The following is a 21,692-nucleotide window of genomic DNA, read 5'->3' as shown; positions in this document are numbered from 1 at the left end:
GGAAGGAGGTGGGTGATCAGAGACAAAGGTAGGCTCCCTGGAGTAGAAGCGTTGGGCAGATATTGGGTAGAGCTGTTTGCTGCTCTGTCAATGACCTCCCAACGCTCAGCGTTAAAACAACTCTCACAGCTGGAAGGTTTTCTGAGGGAAAGGGGGTCTGGAGGCCTACGCTGGCCAGGAAAGGACCAGGTGCTGGGGCCTGCGGACTGAACCAGCAGCCGCAGGGCACCACGGACAGGCAACGTGCGCCCTGAGCTGGAGTTGACGGGCACTTTCATACGTTAGGTTTGGGGAAGGAAGATGTAAGTTCTGAAAGATTTACATTGGCTACAGATGAGGAGGGTGGGCGGGAAAAGGGGAAGCGGGGCAGTTCTAGGCTGGATGCATGGTCTGTAACAAGGAAACATTTGCTACTTTTGATGGCTGGTAGGCAGCAGTCCTGACCGTTCACCCGCAAGCAGGGTCCGGCGTCTAGTGGGCGGCTAATAGGCGGCCCGGCGGGTGACACAGAACTCCCACAGGCATTCGGGAGTGTGAGCAGTCTTTTGTCAGTTGTTCCACAGCTACTGACTGGTTAGCAATTCTTGTCTGTTTCTTACCCTCCGCCATGCTGTAATTTAATGTAGGACGCCTCAGAATTTTTCTCTTGTTACCAGTTCTGCGCATATTGGGGCTTCCAGGTAGCTGTGACGATTTAGCTTTTGTTTGGGCTGCAGGATTACCATTCATTGCGGAGTTTTTCCTAGGAGGCATTTGCAATTATTGCAACTTGCAGAAAAATAACTGGGGTGGCTCCACCTCTGCACCTTTCCAGAAATTTTCGTTGACCTTAGCATTTCTCATTTCATGCGAGAAGAGGCATGATTTATGGGTCCTGCTTGGTTTCAGAATGTAGCTTAAAGGAATACATTACTAACAGGAGTCCTGAGTGCTACATTGCCTATTTTTAGATAGGCGAATCTTAATTGGAAACAAAACAAATAGAAGGCAGAGGAAGAACGAAAGGGAAAAGTTATGCTTTCTTAACAGGGAAAAAAAAACTTAACTGGGGCGGGGGGGGTGGTGGTTGCAAGTTTTTATCTTTAATGTCATTTTCCTCATCCGTTTCTTGAATTGTGGGCTTTATTGTGTTGTGGGTCCAAGGTTTAATTTTTTATCTTCTCTGTCTTTTTGAGAAGAGGCACCTTAGAAGGCAAATATGTTTTCTTCTCGACCGAGCTAATTTTATCCCATTTCATTATCCTCCATTGATTTGCTTTCCCTGGTTTTGAATGAAGCTGAGATATATGTGGCTGTTTGGGTACTTTGTGACTCCTGCGTAAACACTAGCTGTTGATACTTTAATTTCTTTGAAATGGAGCGGTAAATTGAAAAGTAGAACAAAACCAAATAGTTGTAGTATTGGGGTCATTTCCCAGACGACTAGAATAGTTTCCGAAGAAGGTCACATTAGGGGTTCTAAGAGAATCTAAATATCGTTCTCTGCCCAAGGCCACACCTTTCTTTCTTAAAAAAAATAAAAATAAAATCGGCATAGCAACTTCTATTTGACACAGGTGGAATCAATCAAGTTGAAAACAAGAGCAACAGAATTAAATGGCTTGGGTTTTTAAAAAGTTATTCTGCTCCACAGAATTCTCGGTGTACATGAGTTCTTGTAAGTATTTAAACGAACAGGCTTTATGGGAGAACCATTTTCATGCCGAGCGTTTCTCACTACCCGAGGTTCAGCTCAATGGCGGGAAGGCAGGGGGCCTGAGAGTCGCAAAGAAAAACAAAGGGGAAAATTGGTTTGGAAAAGGTTTCTCCTTTTCATGTTGGGGGCTTGATGGGTTTGTTAGATGTGCATAAATGCCTTCGTGGGATGTTGTCTGACGACAGCATGGCTCCCACAGCTGTGAGAAGCATGAACACAGTAAGGACGGGTATTACTGACAAGGCCAGAAGCTGCACCAAATTCTAATGTTTCACGGGGAACGAGGTCTGAGTATTTTTACGGTAGAATGATTTCCACGAACTTGAAAGATTAAAATTACTTCCACAAGTCCTGTCCAAGACCTGAGTGGATTTACCCGAAAGACTGCTGCTTTGTCATCTCCAGACCTATTTCTGGCCCTGCAGGGAAGTGATGACATTTTATTCATTTCTGTACACCCGGAGGAAGAGACCCAATTATACTGAGAACCCGTTAGCTACTGGCCCAGGTGCTTTACTGAGGACATGTCTTTGGATCTGCTCAGTGTTGTGCAGTTGTCTTATTCTCCTCTGTGTCAAATGAGGAAGCAGAGGCCAAACTCCATGCAGGATACCATTAGGTACTCAGTCCCTGGCAGGGAGGCGTATTGGTTGAGTGGGATCCCTAGAGCTAGCCTTCTGAATTCTGAGTCCTTGCTATGCCAGTTACTAGCTGATTGATCTTGGGGAGATTACCAAGCCTCAGTTTCCCAACCATAAAATGGGGATGCACACAGTCATTTAATCCGCCTAGAAGGTGAGCAGCATATGCCATAATCCATGTCCTGTGCTATTATATTATTGTTGTTATAGTTAAATGGATGAATGAATGAGTGAGTGGATGCTATTGTTAGGCCATGAACTGTAGAATAACTGCATTCACACATCCACCCCACATCCTCAGTTAGTAACATTCTGTCCCTGTGTGTCCAGATGCACGATGTATGGGATTGGAAGTGGGCTCTGGGAGAACCTCACCTGGGTCTCTTCATCTTCGTGGCCTGAGACTGTTGACTATGGGGCGTGGCTACAGTGTTTGGACAGGTTCAAGCCTTGGACTGAGGGGAGGGCACAGTCCTCTCGTTGCCACTTGCAAGTCCCAGCTTGGAGGGCAGAGCCTTCCCAGCACAATTATAGCCAACAGCTGTAGTTGTAAGTTTGAACCTGTGGTCTGAACACTTGGCCCCATGTGCCTGTGTGATAGAGTTCAGGTGCATGTAGCTGAGTAGGGTTGAAACCAATGAGAATGTTGTAAACATCTTGGTCATGCCCTTACTTTGCCTCGTGGCATCAGCTATAAAATAAAGACACGGCTTGTGGGTGCTGGCGCTGTCCATCAGAGGGGCAGCATCCCACCGAGACCCAGCTTTCATTCTCTTGTCTGTCTTTTCTAAGCCTTTCATCGCCCCCACTCAGGGTTACTGAACCAGGCTGAGCTGGCATGAGTATGCCATGGCCGTGCTGGCTCCCCACATATGGCGCCCGACCAGGGACTGAGTTCTGAGAACAGGGCCTGAGTTCTGAGAACAGGGACTGAATTCTAGGACCAGGGACTGAGTTCTGGGACCAGGGACTGAGTTCTGGGACCAGGGACTGAGTTCTGAGACCAGGGACTGAGTTATGAGGAACAGGGACTGAGTTATGAAGAACAGGGCCTGAGTTCGGGCTCCCCACAGTTGATTGCTATTGAATTTAAACTTTTTTTTGGATGGTCTTTGAGTTTGTTGAGCATGCACATTTTAATGGCTGCTTGACCCATTGTTGTTGCTGTTGATGTTTAATTTCATGGTAGTTTTGGCAGGAGAAAATCACTCCTCTTGAATGTGCAGAGGGCTTTCTGCAAGGTGAGAAAATGGTGGGAAGCCCTATCCTGGGGCACAGGATAAATAAAAACAAACAATTTCCCGGAGTTAAAGCTCCTCTCTCCCCGAGGCTCCCTGGGTACAGTAGTTTGTTTTCATTATGTCTCTTACAAAGGCAGCACCAATATTAACAATAGGAACAAAACAGACGCACATTTTTTGCTTTCTAACATTGGAAAGTTCCTTAGGGCCCATAGACTCATTTAGGAAAATTCATGTGTGCAAAACTCATTTGCAAAAGCAAATAAAATATGTGATCACAAATGCTCTTTCCCCGACTGGCCTAGGGGGCCCGCTGGAAATGAGTATGCGCCTTGACAGTTCCTCACGTAGCTGAGCTGACGCAGGCCGCCAGTCTCCTCATCGAATGAACCCTATTGAGCCACTTTATGTCAGACAACTTGAATGATTGGAAAGCTTGGTATGGCTCAGCTGGTTGTTAAGTCACTGTAGTGATTCGTGAGTTTCCTTTTTGAAAAATAATATTCAATCCTCATGCCCTATGGCTTTGAACATATCTTTGGAAGTTCATTCATTAAGATGTCCAGCCAAGGAAACATGTCTGGGTTTAGTTAGGCTTGGCTTTTATGTCCCTTTGGATTGGTAGATGCTGCTTTCTTTCCCGATAAAATTTTTTGGCTGCAAGTGTGATGGGTGACAGTGCCTAGGAAACCGGAGTTGAGATCATTAGAAAAAAGGAAACGTTACTTGTAAACTATGTATACATAAGGATAAATGAAGCTACCAGCAATCTGATTAAAACCTCAAAGTCTTTGAGCTGCTTTTTCCATAGCAATTAAACTATATGAAGCAGAGATGAAGTAAGATGAGTACCTATCTTCAAGATTGTCTGATGAACAACTACAATTTTTCTCAACCTTTTAATCTGTGGCTTGTTTTGGCCTAATTGGTTGATTTACTTATTCCACAAACATTATTTACTGAACAGCTATGTATTCCAGGCTCTTCTCTGGGTGGCAGAGATATAAAAATGAGCAAAGCAAACAAAAATCCCTGTTTTCAAGAAGCATATATTGTAATGGGGCAATAGATTTAGCAGAGTAATATTTTAAGAAATTTTACTTCTTTTTTACCCTCAGGTATTACTGATAGTATTTTGTTATAAACTTACTAGAGGCCCAGTGCATGGATTTGTGCACATTGAAAGGAAATTAGTTAAAAGGTGGCCGGTGGGGTGGTATTGGATGAGATGGGCTGGACGTGCCCTGGAGCCAACCTCCCCGGTCCCTCCCTGGCTGGCTGCACCTGAGGCAGCTCCAGGGTTCAAAGGCCGTATGTAGAGTGAGTGGGATCCCTCCGGCAGGTGGAGGTCCCTCAGCCTGGCCTGTGGGGATCGGGCCAAAATCGGCAGTCTGACATCCCCGGAGGGGTCCCGAAGTGCGAGAGGGCACTTTGCAAAGTTGCTGTCACTCAGCAGCTCCTGCGTTGAGAATCTGCCCCCTGGTGGTTAGTTCATGTCATACCTACCAGCGGGTCAGATGGTTGGCTGGTCACTTAGCCTTTTATATATATAGATTGAGTATCCATTATGGTCTGAATTCTGAAGTGTAATTTTATCAAATGTGGGAACCTTAGAGTTTTCTCATGGACTCTTAGAAATCAGTAGGGAAAAAAAGGCATTTGCTTTATGGTATAACTATAATGGAATGCATCCATTCCACTTAGGATATATATATATATATATATATATATATATATATATTCCCCCCCCCCCCCCCCCCCCCCCGGCTTGTGGCCACATTTAAAAAACCCCCACATATATTTTTATTGATTTTAGAAAGGAAAGGAGAGGGAGGGGGAGATAGAAACATCAACGATGAGTGACAATCATTGATTGGCTACCTCCTGCACGCCCCACACTGGGGATGCAGCCTGCAACTCGGGCATGAGCTCTTGGTGGGAATCGAACCTGGAACCCTTCAGTCCGCAGGCTGATGCTCTATTCACTGAGCCAAACAGGCTAGGGTGTGGCCACATTTTTCCCAGTCTCAGGGACATAAGCCATCTTCCTGTTGAACACTCACTGACTACATGGCTCCACTCTGGAGATGCCTGGCTGCAGAGTACTGGGTCGCACTATAGTTCCCAGCTAGAGTAAGAGTCATAAGAACTGACTGACATTTCTGCACACTGCTGTGTCACCTCAGTTGTGAGACATGTAACAAACAGCAAATTTTGTGAATGCTAAATGTTTCTTTTAAATTAAATTAGGCCAAAATAAAGATTATTCTATAATAATGTTAGAATAACACCAATGTCGCTGTTCTATACTCTTCTGTGCTTTCTTGAATGGGCAGGGAAGACGATGAATTACAGATAGCTCCTTGGGGTTGGTGTAGAATTCAGGGTATGCTCATTGAGGAGCGCGGTACATTCGTCTCATAGTTCAAGGAGCAACAAAGATAGAGACCTCCTGCCTTCCTTTCCCCATAATCTTTCTCCAAAGGCTCTAGCAGACTAGAGCCTTGGAGGACCTGCTGATTGTTAATGAGTTGCGAAGTTGATGGAACTTCACATTCACCTCCTCTCCATTTCCTGCTGCAATCCCCAGGTGGAAATGTCAATCAAGAGAGAAATGTCTAAGATGGGGAAGGAGAGAAAAGATGAGGCAGCGATGAGAGAGACAGTCTATTCCAGGCAGATGAGCAGCTTTTGAATAAGTCAGGCGTCTCCTGCCCCTAGGAACACAAAATGAAATAAAACAGAAAATGAGTTCACTCCTAACTATTTCTATCAGATTCACCCGTCCCCTTAACCAATTCTCTGTTTACCTTCTGCTCTGTTTGGTCCTAGCCGCCAAGGAAATCCAGCTGTTTTCAAAGAACACAATTCACGTTGTGTTTCAGCCAGTCTTATCATCTTGATGTAAATACTATCAATTGCAGCCTGTCACATCTTCCTCCACTGAATAAGTGCATTGCTTGTCGACACCGGAGCTTCTCTAAAGATAACACAAGCAGAGAAATTGCATCTCACATTAGGCATGCTCACAGCAAGGGCTCCAGGAGGCAGCCAGGACACACCCCATAATCACATCTTTCCCAACCCCACCAAATTAGAAGAGACACATAGAAGGAAAAGAGCTTGCTGTTGGACCTGCTGGGGAAGAGGATCAAACAAATAGTCAAATCAAATGAAAGCATTGTTGCTTATTCACCTGGCTGTGTACAAAGCCCCAGCACTTCCGCCTCAGCAGGGTACGTGTCCCTGGATTCCAGTGTCAGAATGGCTTTGTTGAACAGCTCTGCTCTAACAAGCTCAGGGCTTCCATAGCAGAACTATCTGTACCTGCTCCCGCGCGCCCCCCCCCCCCCCCCATGAGGTTTGTCTGTGCACTTTCCAGTCTCTCCTCGCTGTAGGGACAAGACAGGTGTTTCAGAATCACCCCTCTGCCTCTAGGAAGAGTGAGGTTTAACCTTCCAGGCAGAAAGGGGCCTCCCACGGCCTGTAGTGTCTTCTTAGAGAGTTCTTCGTCATCTCTGAGTAACATCAGGCACCAGGGAGATTTCCCCATTGTCAAGCCGCAATCCCCACCGTGACCGCCTTCGTCCTCTTCCTGGTACATCTTGGTGAGCACTGGTTCCCTGTGGTGTCTGTAAGGCCTTCGCCTTCCTTGGCCAGGGGGCAGGATTGGCCGTGAGCAGAAACCTCTGAGAGTGACATCTGTTTTTCTCTGGTGACTTAGAGATCTGTGACTAATAATTGTGGTAGTTGTTGAGAATTCCAGATCCCAACGAATTCCATTTAAATGGAGGAACTCCCTAGGGACCTGATGATAATGTTTAGGTATAATGAGTTTCTTGAAGAGTCTCATCTTGTTGGGGTTTATACTGACATCAGATGGTTTTATTTTCCCTGCTCACTGCGCTCCACTGTATTGTGTTGAATCCTACTTTCCTGCTGGGGAGCTAGTTTCCTAGCAACGTCTAATTTCCTGTCATTTTCAATTATTAGTGCAGTCTCATTTGGGTATTTAAGACCTAGTCCCGTTCATTTAAAAAAAGATTAATATCAAACTTGATTCAACGTGTATCCACTCCCCACCTCTTCCCCTTGTTATTGGTAGTGTGTGTGTGCGCTCTGCTACCGAGACACCTTTTCCTTTCTTCCAGGACCTAGTTCCTCTGGAGCGGGGGTTCAGGAGGAAGGGGGGCAGTTGAGGGGTTTTTATCGGATTGTTAGAATGTCATAGGCGGGCAGGCCGGAGTCCACATCACCCTGGTTCAGACAGACTCTTTCCGATGGGGTGATCTCTGTTGAAATGGTCTCTGCACAGTGTTCTATGCAGTTTTCTTGGGGCGAGACCATTCCCTCCACCCCCACCCCTGCAGCTACGCACCCCCTTGACCTTGCCAGTGGTCACACCTCCAGCCCCTCTCCAAGGCGGGCACCACAGCTGGGCACACGCCTGCCCATCAGTGCCTCTTCTTCAGGGGTGATGGGACCCCTGGGCATTCTGCCTCCTAAGAACTTAGCAAACTGGAGGGGTGAGGCTTCCCCATCTTCCTTCTGGTACACCACAATGGATCCCATGGAAATCTCTAGATTTTGCTGGGCAGCAGGCTCCATGTTTACAGGAACCTCAAATTTCAGATGACACGCGGCAGGGATCCCTCCTCCTCCCCACAGCCTGCCAGACTCCCAGGCTTCCAGACACACCCCCAGGACTGGCTCTCTACTGCTCCCCTCTGCGGCAGCACCAGGGCCCGCCTGTGCCTCTGCCGCTCAGCAGGAGTCCAGTGGGCCGTGTGATGCCAGACTCCACTTCTAGGGCATCTGCAGTCCTTGTAAAGGGTTCTCATGGCGCAGCCCGCCCTCCTCACGCAGGGAAGGGGAAAGAACCGGCGTTTCCCTCGACCCCTGGCCTCCTCACCACCCTACACATCCCTGGTTCTCTGTTAAGACTGGTGGGTGGGGTCTGGCGCGGGCAGGGTGATGGAGAGGACTTTGTGGGCGATAGGGCCATTTCTGCTGCTGCTTACCAAGACCTCCAGGGAGATGGTTGGCTCCAGCTGCTGGGGCTTTCTCTAGAACGTGGAGTATTGACGTGACTTTAGTTTTGGACCAGAGGAGTGTTTTAGGACATTGAAATATATGCATTATAATGTTTATCTGCAGACAAGTACGTAATGATACATGGGTGTGTATCCTAGGCCCTAAAAAGGCCAGGACACTGCTCTGTCATCTTTTTCACATACGAGTCACAAAACCCCATGAATCCAAAGTACAAGCCAGTGCCATAAATTCTGATTTTCTCCATGACTACAAATCTCAAAGTGTAGAGGAAAGAACACAGGTGTTCCTCCATTCCTTGTTCTCTAAGCACAGGGTTATTCTGCAGGGGAACCCAGCACTACATCCCTGTCTTACTGAGAAGGTTCAATGAGTGAATAAATAGGAAAGTATCTACAGAATTATGTGATCTCCAAATATACACGAGCATCATGATTACATATCATTGTATATGCGATTTTTACATATGAACACACATACCCACAAACCTTGTTTTAGTTGGTGCCTGGAGTACCTTTTTTTTTTAAAAAAAAAAAAAATATTTTATTGATTTTTTTGCAGAGAGGAAGGGAGAGGGATAGAGAGTTAGAAACGTTGATGAGAGAGAAACATCAATCAGCTGCCTCCTGCACACTCCCTACTGGGGATGTGCCTGCAACCAAGGTACATGCCCTTGACCAGAATCGAACCCGGGACCCTTGAGTCCACAGGCCGACGCTCTATCCACTGAGCCAAACCGGTTAGGGCTGGAATGCCTTTTTTATTTCATTGGTATGTACTTGTCAATCAAGTCTCCAGCCAGACTGACTGAGTGGTAAACTTGACACTATGATTCTAGGCAAATAGCTTAATCTCTCTGAGTCTCAATTTCCTCATCTGCAGATAGAGATAATAATAGTGTCTACCTCATGGAGTTGCTGGAGAGTCTAATGGGTTAATTCATATAAAAACACTTAGCCTTACAAAATTGTCTGGCACCACAGTCAGCTCTCAAAGATGAGCTAATATTATATCCCTGTATTAACTCCCTAGAGAAACAGGAAATTTCTTATTTTTTCCTGTATTTTGGATATTTTAAATAGAAATTAAATGGATAAAACTAGCCTTTACTTTGTGGTGAAGCTGATTTTTAAACATTTCCCTTAATGACCTGGGGGAGGGTGGGGTCAGAGCAGTGTGAGCAATCTCATGATGGGACGGGCAGTCAGACCTACCTGAGGTCGGTCCAGGTAGCAGTGTGATTCGGCATCAGCCATTCACTCAGAAGAGCAGGCTAGTTAGCTACGCAGGCAGGACAAACAAGCAGCAACAAATGAGAATATGCATGACCATCTGCATGTCCAAGATTGCAACACCAGGCATTCATTACTGAGTGACAGATCTGTGCGCCTTTCTTTCTCCCCTGACTCACACTTGTTTTCCTTCTGCTGCTTCCTGTGGGACATAGCCCGCTCCCCTCTGAAAGGTGGCATGTTTGCAGATTGGTGTCAAAGGGAAAAGTTTGACCTAACGATTCTTTTCAAATGGCTTCTCAATATTTCATTTATCGTTTCAGCCTCATCGCTTTCTTACCTTCCCACTGTGCACAGCTCTGATTAGCTGTATTGGCTTACCCGACTCAAATTGATTTTGTTGAATTTTCTGGACCGTTTATATATTTATTTCCTATGTCCTTTCTATTTTTTTTTATCTGTCCATTTCAACCTTTCATTCTAAACTCATCCAGATGCTAAGTCTTAGCAGTCTTGACCTTCTCAGCCAATATTCGCCAGGTTATAATTTATTTGCTATCAGCAACCAAATTTAAACAATGCTAATCTTGTTCTAATTTGGTTTGTATCAGCCCTCCTCTTGGTAGTTAGAAAAAGCAAATGTTAATGTCTGGTTCTCTCTTCTATGGGTGTTATTCCCTCATCCTTCATGTACTGCAGTTAATAAAAAAGAGAAATTGGGGCCCTGGTTGGTGTTTCTTAGTGGTTAGATAATCAGACTGTGCACCAAAGGGTCTTGGGTTTGATTCCTGGTCAAGGACACATACCTGGGTTACAGGTTTGCTCCCCTGCCCCTGGTCAGGGAGCATGCAGGAGTCAACCAATTGATGTGTCTCTCTCACATCGATTTTTTGCCTCTCTCTCTCCCCCCTCCTCCCTTCTTCCCACTCTCTCTAGAAAGCAATGGAAAAAAATATCCTCAGGTGAGGATTAAAAAAAAAAATTGGGGCAGTGGGAACCACAATTTTACCTGAATTTTAAACAGAAAGCATTTTGGCAAGAACACGGAGTATGTAGAGGGTGGGGGGCAGGGGGCAGTTTGCAAGCCTTCTCTGGCTATGGTTCTCTTTCCCCATTTTACCTCTGGGCAGGGGCTGGAGTGGTGGGAAGTGGGGGTGGTCTCAGCTGGTGGAAGATGCCCCACAGCATCCCTGAGTGCCTGCCGCTGCCTGGGCACAGGCTCCTGTGGTGGCTGCTGCCACAGGCGGGATTATGTGGCCTGCTGGGGTAGAATTCCTAGTTTTCTGTGTATATGTTTGGGCTTCCATTCATTGTGTGCGTATATTTGCTGACTTCAGGGGCTGAATTTCTGAAAAGTGGCCAGGGTAGGCAGAGGGGAGCGCTGCAGGTGGCTGTTGAGCATGTCGTGAGAGGTTTTCTCAAACCCTAATTTCACTTTCCAAGCAGGTATTTTAATCAGAGGCTAAATTCAGATTCTGGACCCTCAAGCAATAGTTTGCAAAAGCTCACGTCTGTGTTCCCTTCCAGGTTGCAGCAGGAGCTATGCTCCCTCCTCATGGCTGCTGGCTCCTGTTAGAACAGCATTTCTTTCCCTCCTTTCTTCCTGTTGTGAACTCGCAGGTCATACCCGGCCAACAAGGCTCAGCTTACGTTGTGCCTCCTCCAGGAAGCTCTCCCTGACCACTCCAGTCAAGGGCCACCTCTCAATAGTCTAAACCAGGCATCAGCACATGCTGTTTGTGGGCCAGGTCTAGCCCACTGCCTGTTTTTGTAAAGAAAGTTTTATTAGAACATAGAGCTATGTACCTGAGACTAATACAAACTAATATTGCATGTAAACTGCAACTGAAAAATAAAATGCAAAAAAAACATGGATAATATGTAAGAAAACATATAGCTACATTCATTTGTTTATGTACTGTCTACGGCTGCTCTCAAGATGCAATGGTAGAATTGATCAATCGTGACAGAGACTATATGGCTCACAACCCTAAAATATTTACTTTCTGGCCCTTTACAGAAAAAGTTTGCTGACCCCTCTCCTCCACTGAGGGGCTTAATGTCTCTCAGCATGATGTGTAATAAATGCTCCTTTTTTACAGTTTGCAAAACTCCTAGTTTTAAACTTAGCATAGTCTTTTAGTATTTATCAGATGTTTTTCTCACTGGACAAATATCCTTAAAATTACACTTGGAGATTGGGGTGAGTTCCCCACACGGGACAGAGAACCCACAGGCAATTTTATTTTCAAGTGACAACATTCATTTGTTATTGTTGTCAGGCGATTGCCGATAAGGCTCTCAGAGCATAGCTTTGTACCGAAACCATTCCTTCCAACCCAGAACTCTTATTTGTTACTGATCTCAGAGTAAGAACATAAATCTTATCAAATTTCCATAAGGACAGGGGAAGCTGTAACTTAATCAAACCATTCATATGGAAGTCTGAAAGCACACGCAATTTTAGAAGGTTAGCACTTAACTCTAAAAAATAATACTGATGGGCCCGGCTGGCGTGGCTCAGTGGTTGAGCGTCGACTTATGAACCAGGAGGCCATGGTTCCATTCCCGGTCAGGGCATATGCCTGGGTTGCAAGCTTGGTCCCCAGTGGGGGGTATGCAGGAGGCAGCTGATTGATGATTCTCTCTCATCATTGATGTTTCTGTGTTTCTCCCTCTCCCTTCCTCTCTGAGGTCAATAAAAACATATTAAAAAATAATAATAATACTGATGGGATCCTCTTAGACACTCAGGTGTCCCACTTTGTAAGAATCTGACTTGTGCTAGGTATGAAGGCGAGCATACACTTAAGTCAGTGACCCAGAGCTCGAGTCATCCATTCATCTTCTCTCCTGCCTAGCGGCCAGCCCATCCCCAGGGTGGAGTACACAGAGGAAGAAACGAAAACTTGGGGCGTTGTATTCCGGGAGCTCTCCAAACTCTATCCCACCCACGCCTGCCGGGAGTATTTGAAAAACTTCCCTCTGCTGACTAAATACTGTGGCTACAGGGAGGACAACGTGCCTCAGCTTGAGGATGTCTCCGTGTTTCTGAAAGGTAAGGCTTCACACAGGCTTCCATCCCGGCCAGCATCCTCATTTGCCCTCCAAGGACACCCATGTCCTCCTCTGACTCGGACAGTCCCACCTCCCTCTTATAAGAAGGACCCTGGTGACTATATCAGCTTGACCTGAATAACCCAGGGTGAGCTCTGCATGTCAGGGTCCTTAACTTAGCACATCTGCAAAGTCCACTTTGCCTCGTAAGGAAACGTCTTCACAGGTTCAGGGGATTAAGGGCCATGGATGTTTTTTGAGGGCCATTACTCAGCTTACCATGGCCTCTTAAGTATTGCCACTCGAGCTTTGTGACCCATTGTGAACGCTCTTTTCTTCCCACTCCAATGCCACCACTCAAGTTGAAGTCCCCTTCACTTTATAACCTTGACGCCCGTGTCCTCTCCCCTCTGCTCCCCTGTCCACTGTTTCCAGATAAAGCGCCCTATCGCATGACTTTCTTCCTGGCATCTCTGCTCAGAAATATCAGTGCCTCTCCTTTGTTTTATTGGGGTTGGCAAACTTTTTTTTTTTTCCCCTGTAAAAGGCCAGATGGTAAATATTTTAGGCTTTGTGGGCCGAGAGGCAAAATGAAGGCTCCTATTTAGGTACTTCTATAACCATTTAAATATGACTGTTAAAGAATGTAAGAACTGTTTCTAGCTCATGGGTGTACAGAAACAGGCTGCCAGCGGGATTTGGACTACAGGCCATAGTGTGCTGGGTCTGGTTTACACGGTCAAGTTCTGAATTGCTCAGCCTCAATTCAAGGCCCTGACCCAGCTTTCCCAGTTTGTCTCCTGCTATGACTGAGCTGCTCACAGCCCTCTGTTCCAGCTGTGGGCCCTCACACCTTTGCTCAGGCTCTGCCCCTGGCTAGACAAGTCAGCCCATTTCCACCTACTCAGATTCTACCTACTCTTTGAGGCTCAGGACAAATCCTGCTCCTCTACGAATCCTGATCGTAACAGCCTTGCTGAGCTCTCCTAGATCACGTGAGTATCAGGAGGGAGGTGGGTGTGGTCTGACAGCTGGTACGCTGAGCACCACACCCGGCACCAGGGAGGGTGAGCACCACCCACGGTGTGTGTTACTGAGGGACAGAGATGGAGAATCAGCTTCTGTTATATTGTTTAACTAGATTACATTTCCCCCAAAGCCCTGCCTCTCTTTGTTTCCCACAGAGCTATGTGCATGTTACATATTTACCATGGGCCTGATTGCTCACCTACGGGGTTTGCTTCTTACTGCATTGTTTCTCAAGCCCCTGGAATTAGAACACCATCCCACGAGTTTTGCCACATCTGTCTCCCAACTTAGCATTTGTGTTATGAGAGGTGGAATAGCATATAGCACGGATTCTGGAGGAGCCTGCGTGCTGCCGGCTCCTAGCTCTGTGGCCTTAGATGAGTTACATTACCCGCTCTGTGCCTCTGGGTTTCTTCTCTGTGAATGAAGATAATACTATTATCTAGCTCATGAGGGTTGGGAGGGGAAACTCACCGATATAACTTAAAGCCCTAACATTATTGCTTGACACACATTAAATGTAGCGGAGTCTTAGTGATTATTACTATTATTGTTGTTGTTATTGTTTTTATTGCTGTTTCTCACGACCCTTGGTGAACTGGATACTGGGAGTGTGGTTTGCATCACTCATTGGTTCATAGCAAGCACAGTGTCAGTGTTTTTATTGCTTTTAATAGACTGACTTTTAAAATATCTAATTTGTTTTAAAAGAACACTTTTTTTTAAAAAATATATTCCATTGATCTTTCACAGAGAGGAAGGGAGAGAGACAGAGAGTCAGAAACATCGACAAGAGAGAAACATCGATCAGCTGCCTCCTGCACATCTCCCACTGGGGATATGCCCGCAACCCAGGGACATGGCCTTGACCGGAATCGAACCTGGGACCTTTCAGTCCGCAGGCCAATGCTCTATCCACTGAGCCAAACCGGTTTCGGCTAAAAGAACACTTTTTAAGCAATGGTATCCACAAATTCAAAGTTCTTGCCGTGGTAGGTACATCTTTTAAAAAATTTATATAAAAATAAAGTACATAACTATTAAAATAGAGACTGTTCCTCTGTGTACCACATTCATGTCCCCCATGAGCGGGACACACTGGCTTAATGGATACAAAATAGAAAAAGGAGAAAATACACTTCATCTTTCTGATATCCAGTGGGGAGCAACCCAAAGCGGAAGCTTTAGCATGAGCATAATATGTTAGAATGAGGGGTCTGAGGAGGCCTGAGGACAGGGTAATGTCCACGCAGACACCAGGAACTCCACGGAGACTGGTTTTATAAGCTTAATTGCTTTTTGTCCTTATAAACCATTTCGGGACATTCTAAGGTACTCTTCTAACGTGGGGAGGTTTTCAGAACGGGAGCCTTTGGTGTGCTGGTGTCCAAGGGAAGACGGGCCTTCCTGTGGTAAACGCTCTGGGCCTTGACCAGGAAGAAGCAGGAGGCAGCCCTTAACCGAGACGCTGATGATCCATCCACAGCCTAAGTGAGCTGGCAGCATAGAGCAGTTTCATAGATTTTATTATATTCTGCTTATTTGATTCCCTCTTACTATAAACCAATAAAGCATGTAGGGCTTTCATGTCCCTCTTCAAATTGGAGTAATTGATGTGACTGTTTTCATAATATCACAGAAACAATGATACAGAATGAAGGAGTTAGGTGGTATTGACAGTAGGAAGCTGGGATGTGAATTGATTCCATGAAGCTAGTGAAGGGAGTAAATGAGCTGTTAACTGACCACATACCCGAAGGAGGGATCCCTACCTGGGGGACGAAGGGGGGAGAATGGGGGTGGGGTGTGGGGGGGGTGGGGGTGGGGGGTGGTGGTTTAGAAAGATACCAGGTAACATCACTTTAGATTGTAATCCTCCCCTGTGTATTTAAGCCTTCTGGTCCTAAATTGGCTTCTGTATTTAAATCCTTCAATCTTTTTTCACCTTTTCTTTCCATTTTCATAGATGTCTTGTTCCCCTGGAAACCATCACTCGACAGTGTAGTTTAGTAATCAGAAGCCACTGACGTGATAGCTGTTAGCAATATAGTTGACCCTTGAGCAATCCAGGGGCACCCTGCACAGTCGAAAATCACATGTAACTTGACTCTACAGTTGGCCCTTCCCATCCCGGATTCGAACAACTGTAGATCAAACAGGATTTTTGATCTGCGGTTGGGAAAACACGGCGGGGACTGTGACAATAGTTTTTTTGATCGCAGTTAGTGGAATCTGTGAGTGTGAAACCTGCGGATAGAAAGGGCTGACTGTATTTATTGAAAAAAACCTACATGTAAATGAACCTGGGCACTCAAACCCGTGTTGTTCAAGGGTCAACTGTGTATGTCATTCAATTGTCAAGAGGTGTAGGACCTTGATTACTTTGTTTCCAGAACACCCTTATAAATAACAGAAAGCCCTGGTTGGCCCAGCAAGTCCTGTTGGTTTAGCATTTAGTTGGCTCTTTCTGTTGCCTCTTTAGAAAGATCTGGCTTCACCGTGAGGCCGGTGGCTGGATACCTGAGTCCGAGAGACTTCCTGGCGGGACTGGCCTACAGGGTGTTCCACTGCACCCAGTACATCCGGCACGGCTCGGACCCCCTCTACACCCCGGAACCGTGAGTACCCACATGGGAAGCCTGGGCTGGCGGGAGACACCACACTGTGAAGTGACCAGGCCCTCTTTCCCCCCTGACTTCACCCTTTGGCCAGTGAGGGGCACAGCACTCACCCCGAGAAGGAAGAGCTTACTGGATGCTCAGGCTCCTCAGCTGGGCACACGGGGCCTCTGAGAGTCACGTGTAGCTTTCATAAAGCCATGGTCCATATAGACAACATTTCACTGAAAGAAACGCGGAAATTCCAATAATCGGGACAATTCCTACCTTGCAGGCTCTGCTCTCATCAACTCATTTAAAAAAATGTATATTTTTAAATTGATTTCAGAGAGGAAGGGAGAGGGAGAGAGCGATAGAAGCATCAATGATGGGAGAGAATCATTGATCGCCTGCCTCCTGCATGTCCCCCTGAGGATCGAGCATGACCTCCTGGTTCATAGGCCGACGCTCAACCACTGAGCCACACCAGTCGGGCTCATCCACTCATTTAATCCACATGGCAACCCTATGGAGTAGGTACTGTTATCTCCACTTTTACTGATGAGAAGACACAGGCAGGAGAGGCAAAGCTAACGTTGACATGCGTGCCTCTTGCAGGAGCAGGCTCCTCTCACACTCACCCCTCCTTTGTGGTCCTCACATCACCCCCAAACTCAGAACTCTGTGCCATGCTCTCTCTGCTGTCCTAGTTTTCTGCACGCTCCTCCGCCCTACCCACCCCGCTTTAGATTCATATGGCGTTTGTGATTCTTCTTGGGCTCTGTCAGGTTTCCTCAAGGGAATTCGTCTTTGGGACTTTTATCCTATCTCTCCTGGACAGTGGGTGGGCTAGGTGTGCAGAGAGAAGTGAGTGTGTGGGCTAGGTGTGCAGTGGGTGGGCTAGGTGTGCAGAGAGAAGCGAGTGTGTGGGCTAGGTGTGCAGTGGGTGGGCTAGGTGTGTAGTGTGTGGACTAGGTGTGTAGTGGGTGGAATAGGTATGCAGTGGGTGGGCTAGGTGTGCAGTGGGTGGGCTAGGTGTGCAGTGTGTGGGCTAGGTGTGCAGTGGGTGGGCTAGGTATGTAATGTGTGGGCTAGGTGTGTAGTGTGTGGGCTAGGTGTGCAGTGTGTGGGCTAGGTGTACAGTGTGTGGGCTAGGTGTGTAGTGGGTGGGCTAGGTGTGCAGTGTATGGGCTAGGTGTACAGTGTGTGGGCTAGGTGTGTAGTGGGTGGGCTAGGTGTGCAGTGGGTGGGCTAGGTGTACAATGTGTGGGCTAGGTGTGTAGTGGGTGGGCTAGGTGTGCAGTGGGTGGGCTAGGTGTGCAGTGGGTGGGCTAGGTGTGCAGTGTGTGGGCTAGGTATGCAGTGGGTGGGCTAGGTGTGCAGTGGGTGGGCTAGGTGTGCATTGTGTGGGCTAGGTGTGCATTGTGTGGGCTAGGTGTGCAGTGGGTGGGCTAGGTGTGCAGTGTGTGGGCTAGGTGTGCAGTGGGTGGGCTAGGTGTGCAGTGTGTGGGCTAGGTGTGCAGAGAGAAGCGAGTGATGATGTTATGCTGCTCTATCATGGGGACCCGAGGGCAAGCTGTGAACCTCTTCTTGTTAATGACTTGGCCTCATGACACATGGCGTTGTATAGTCTCTCAGTATAAAACACCGTAGGTCCTTTTCTCGAACTTTCTGAAATTTCCACTGCCTTCAAGGTGAACAGTGTTTGTCTTCTCTGGCAAACACTCTCTCACCATCCTGTGCACAATCACTCCTTCAGAAAATTTGTCATTCATTCTCCTTATTACCCACCTGTTCCATGTATTTAACCATGCTAGCTTTTAACATGTTAAACTGTGTCTTACTGCTTCCTGGAAAGTGTAAAGTACTCGAGTGCTCTGAATTATACTTCTTTTTGTGCTTCCAACAAACATTTATTGGAAGACTACTATGTGCTTGGGTAGTCTGGGGACAAGACAAGGTCCCTGCCCTCCTGGAAGGATGGGAGACAGCATATACTAGTAAAGAGAGCAACGATTTTCCACCCTTTCTACCTCATGCACACGTAAACTAATTATTAAAATTCTGCGGCACACCAGAAAATATATTTTTTGCTGATATGACAAAAAATAGGTATATTTTTTGATTTGTTCACAGAGAATGGCTATTGTTGTATTGGCTGTCGTCAGTTTTTAAAGTTGACAATCAACGGGAAGAGAGGTTGGTGCCCTTGACTAAATAGTCAGGTATTGCATGTTTTAAAAATTCTTGTGGCACACTGGTTGAAAATTGCTGAGCTAGGTAGATAATATAGTAGCAGGTAAAAGTGTGGTGATGTGCTAAAAATGCTATGAAGACAAATAAAGCAGGTGATGTGAGATGCTTTTTTGGATTGAGTCATTAGGGCAGCCTCTTGGGAGGTGACATTTGAGTAGAGACCACACGGTATCATGGGGAACGTTCCAGATGGAGAGAGAAGAGCAAAAGCAAAGACCGAGGTTGGGAGCTGTCACTGCCCCCCTGTGCTCCATTCAAATGAGTGCCTCATCCTAATTTTAATCTAATTTGTTACCCATTTGTAATAATGTGATTTCTAGTAAGAAATGCATATTTGGTCTTTGCCCCCATTTCTAGTACAGAGCTTCTAAAACCTTTGAAAATTTCCTTCGTGAGAGAGAGAATGTCACATGTTATATTCATGAGGTAGCTTTTGGAAAATCCTTAGGTCATCTAACAAAGTAAGCTGGTTGTCAGGGGAACCAACCCTGATTGAAGGGTTGGAACTTTAAGACCCACTCTCCTGGCCTCGGGGAGTGAAGAGGGTTTGGAGGTTGACACTGTTGCCAATGGCCAATGATTTAACCGGTCATACCTGTGTAATAACCCAACAGGATGGTGTTCAGAGAGCTTCTGGGAAGCTCTTCACCCCACCCACATACATGCCCCACATGTTGCTTCAACTGGATGCTATCTGTATTTTTTATCATATTTTAAAAGATAATATACCAGTAATCTAGTAAATAAAATGTTTCTCTGAGTTCTGTGAGCTTTTCTAGCAAATTAATCGAACCTGAGGAGGAGTTCAAGGAAATTTCTGGCTTATAGCCAGTCAGTCAGAAGCATAGGTAACAATACGACTGGTGTCTGAGGCCCAAGGCAGTGGTTATTGGAGCCTCCAACCTAAAGCAGGTTGGGCTAGAGCACCAGCGACAACCTGGACTTGTGTGACTGGGGTCTGAAGTGGGTGGGGAGGGCAGGCTGGTAGGACTGAGCCTTTACCCTGTGGAACCCAACGCTAACTCTGGGTAGATAGTGTCAGCATGGAGTTAAATTGTAGGACACCCAGCTGGTGTCTGAGAATTGCTCCTTGTTTGCGGGAGTGGCCCCTCTCCAATGTTGGGATTGGGGCCAGGAATCCAAACGACCACTGTTGTTCAGGCCACTGCGGTTGTCACTTTACTTATGATGCTGTTTTACTTCAATAATCTTGTGATTAATGGACTGCCATGGTCTCACTGGGAGCAGAGAGCCCTTGGAGGTTTAAGCAGTTAAGTAGCTGATGGCGGAGGGAGTGGGCAGAGATTGGAGTTGAGCCTGCGAAGTCCCCTCCTCCTTTTAGGTGGGCATGGAGCTCACTGACCAGGTGGGTCCCTACAGAGTCTACATTGTTTTTTTTTTAAAGCTCCTTTCAGCTTCCCTGAAAGTGTTTTCAGGGTAAACAAAGGTTACTTATAGGACTCCAGACACTTGGAAAAGAAATGCTTCTTAGAGTGGAGTGAGGGCTCAAAGGAGTGTTGTCAGAGTTGGAAAGGCAATCTCTAAATCTAGCCCAGAGGGTTTACAAATGGCCCTGTTTACAAATAGTAGGCACTTTGTTAGTTCCCTTTGAATACCTGGCCCTCCTGAGACCAGTGATAGCGTGCCAATTGGTCTGTGTGCGAGTGAGAGGGCAAAGAAATGAGATTTTAGCCACAGAGGTCTATAAAATTTTGGGATAATGTGTTACATTTTTATTGAAGTACTTTTAGCCAATTCATTCAGCAAACATTTATGTGCAATGCTAGCAGGGAGGTGCAGTGGATTCAGCGATGAATAAAATATAGCAGGTGTTTTTTAAAGCAGCCCACATTCTGGCAGAGGAGATAGAAGCATAAATAATTATAAGAGAGTGTGGCGAGGGCTATAATGGGCTGTGTACAAAGTCTTAGAGGAGCACAGAGGAGAGAGCTGTCCCGAAAGGCTTTTCACAAGAGGTATCAACTGAGTGGGGGTGGGGGTGGGGGATCTGGAAAGGGAGATAGGAAATTCTTTTTTGGACAAGGCAGGGTGTGAAGGGAAGGGAAAACTTTCAAGTCAAGGAAACAGTAAGTGCAAAGTTGTAAAGGCACGCAGAGGCATAAATGATCGAGGCTCGTTAGACCAGAGAGGCCAGAGCACAGGTTATGTATGAGGGATGAAATGTTTCTTCAGGCCTCAGTGTAAATGGTTATTTGTCAAACTAGGCCCTTTGGGTTTATTTATGTAGACAGGAGGGAGCTATCCAAGGTTCTTAGGCATGATTGGATAATCTTGTTTGAGAAGAATGAGGTGGTGTTGGTGGTGGTGGTGGGGAGGGGAGCGGGGTGTGCGGGGAGGGAAGTATGGAGAATGAACGGGATGGAAAAACAGACAGGGAACTCACATTCCACTGAAAGGATCTAGTTTATAAGGTGTTGAACTAGAAAGGGTCAGTGGGGTAGGACAAGAGGGCACCTGTGTGCAAAGAATCACTGAGATGGAATGAACAATATTGGATGACTGTAATAGGGGTGAGCAGAGGGGAGGGTCCCTAAGGTAATGCTGAAGTTTTTGGATTGGGAAGCTAAATGGGTAGTTATTGCTAATAGTGACTGAGAATATTGGAGGAGGATCCTCCTTGGAGGGAAGAGGGAAGGAAGAGGGAAAGGAGGAAGTGGGATTGGGGCATGTTGTTTTTGAGGTGCTCTCCAGATGTTCTGAGAAGCTTCTGGCAGCTGGAAATACTGGTTGAAATTCAGAAGTAAATTTAAAGCGCTCACTATAGATTTGAGTGTTTTCCTCTTCTATGACACAGATGAGCAGAGTTTTGGGATTTGCTAAGTTAGGGCTGTTTTTTGGAATTGGTGGGCTCAAATACCATTCTTTAAAAA

General features: G+C 46.3%; 1 protein-coding gene across 1 annotated transcript in view; it reads left to right on the top strand.

Moving 5' to 3' along the window:
- TPH2 (tryptophan hydroxylase 2) overlaps positions 1–21,692 on the top strand; it is a 97,785-nt gene that overhangs the window by 21,437 nt on the left and 54,656 nt on the right. Inside the window, exons 6-7 of the mRNA XM_070407634.1 lie at positions 12,724–12,920; positions 16,431–16,566. Coding sequence (XP_070263735.1) covers positions 12,724–12,920; positions 16,431–16,566 — 333 coding nt within the window. The remainder of the gene's footprint in view (positions 1–12,723; positions 12,921–16,430; positions 16,567–21,692) is intronic.

This window comes from Myotis yumanensis, unplaced genomic scaffold (assembly GCF_028538775.1).
Source record: "Myotis yumanensis isolate MYYU_CA2020_CCGP unplaced genomic scaffold, mMyoYum1.0.hap1 SCAF_3, whole genome shotgun sequence".
NCBI lineage: Eukaryota > Metazoa > Chordata > Mammalia > Chiroptera > Vespertilionidae > Myotis > Myotis yumanensis.
The sequence above is the reverse complement of the archived record's forward strand: the minus strand, read 5'-3'. Positions and strand labels throughout refer to the sequence as shown.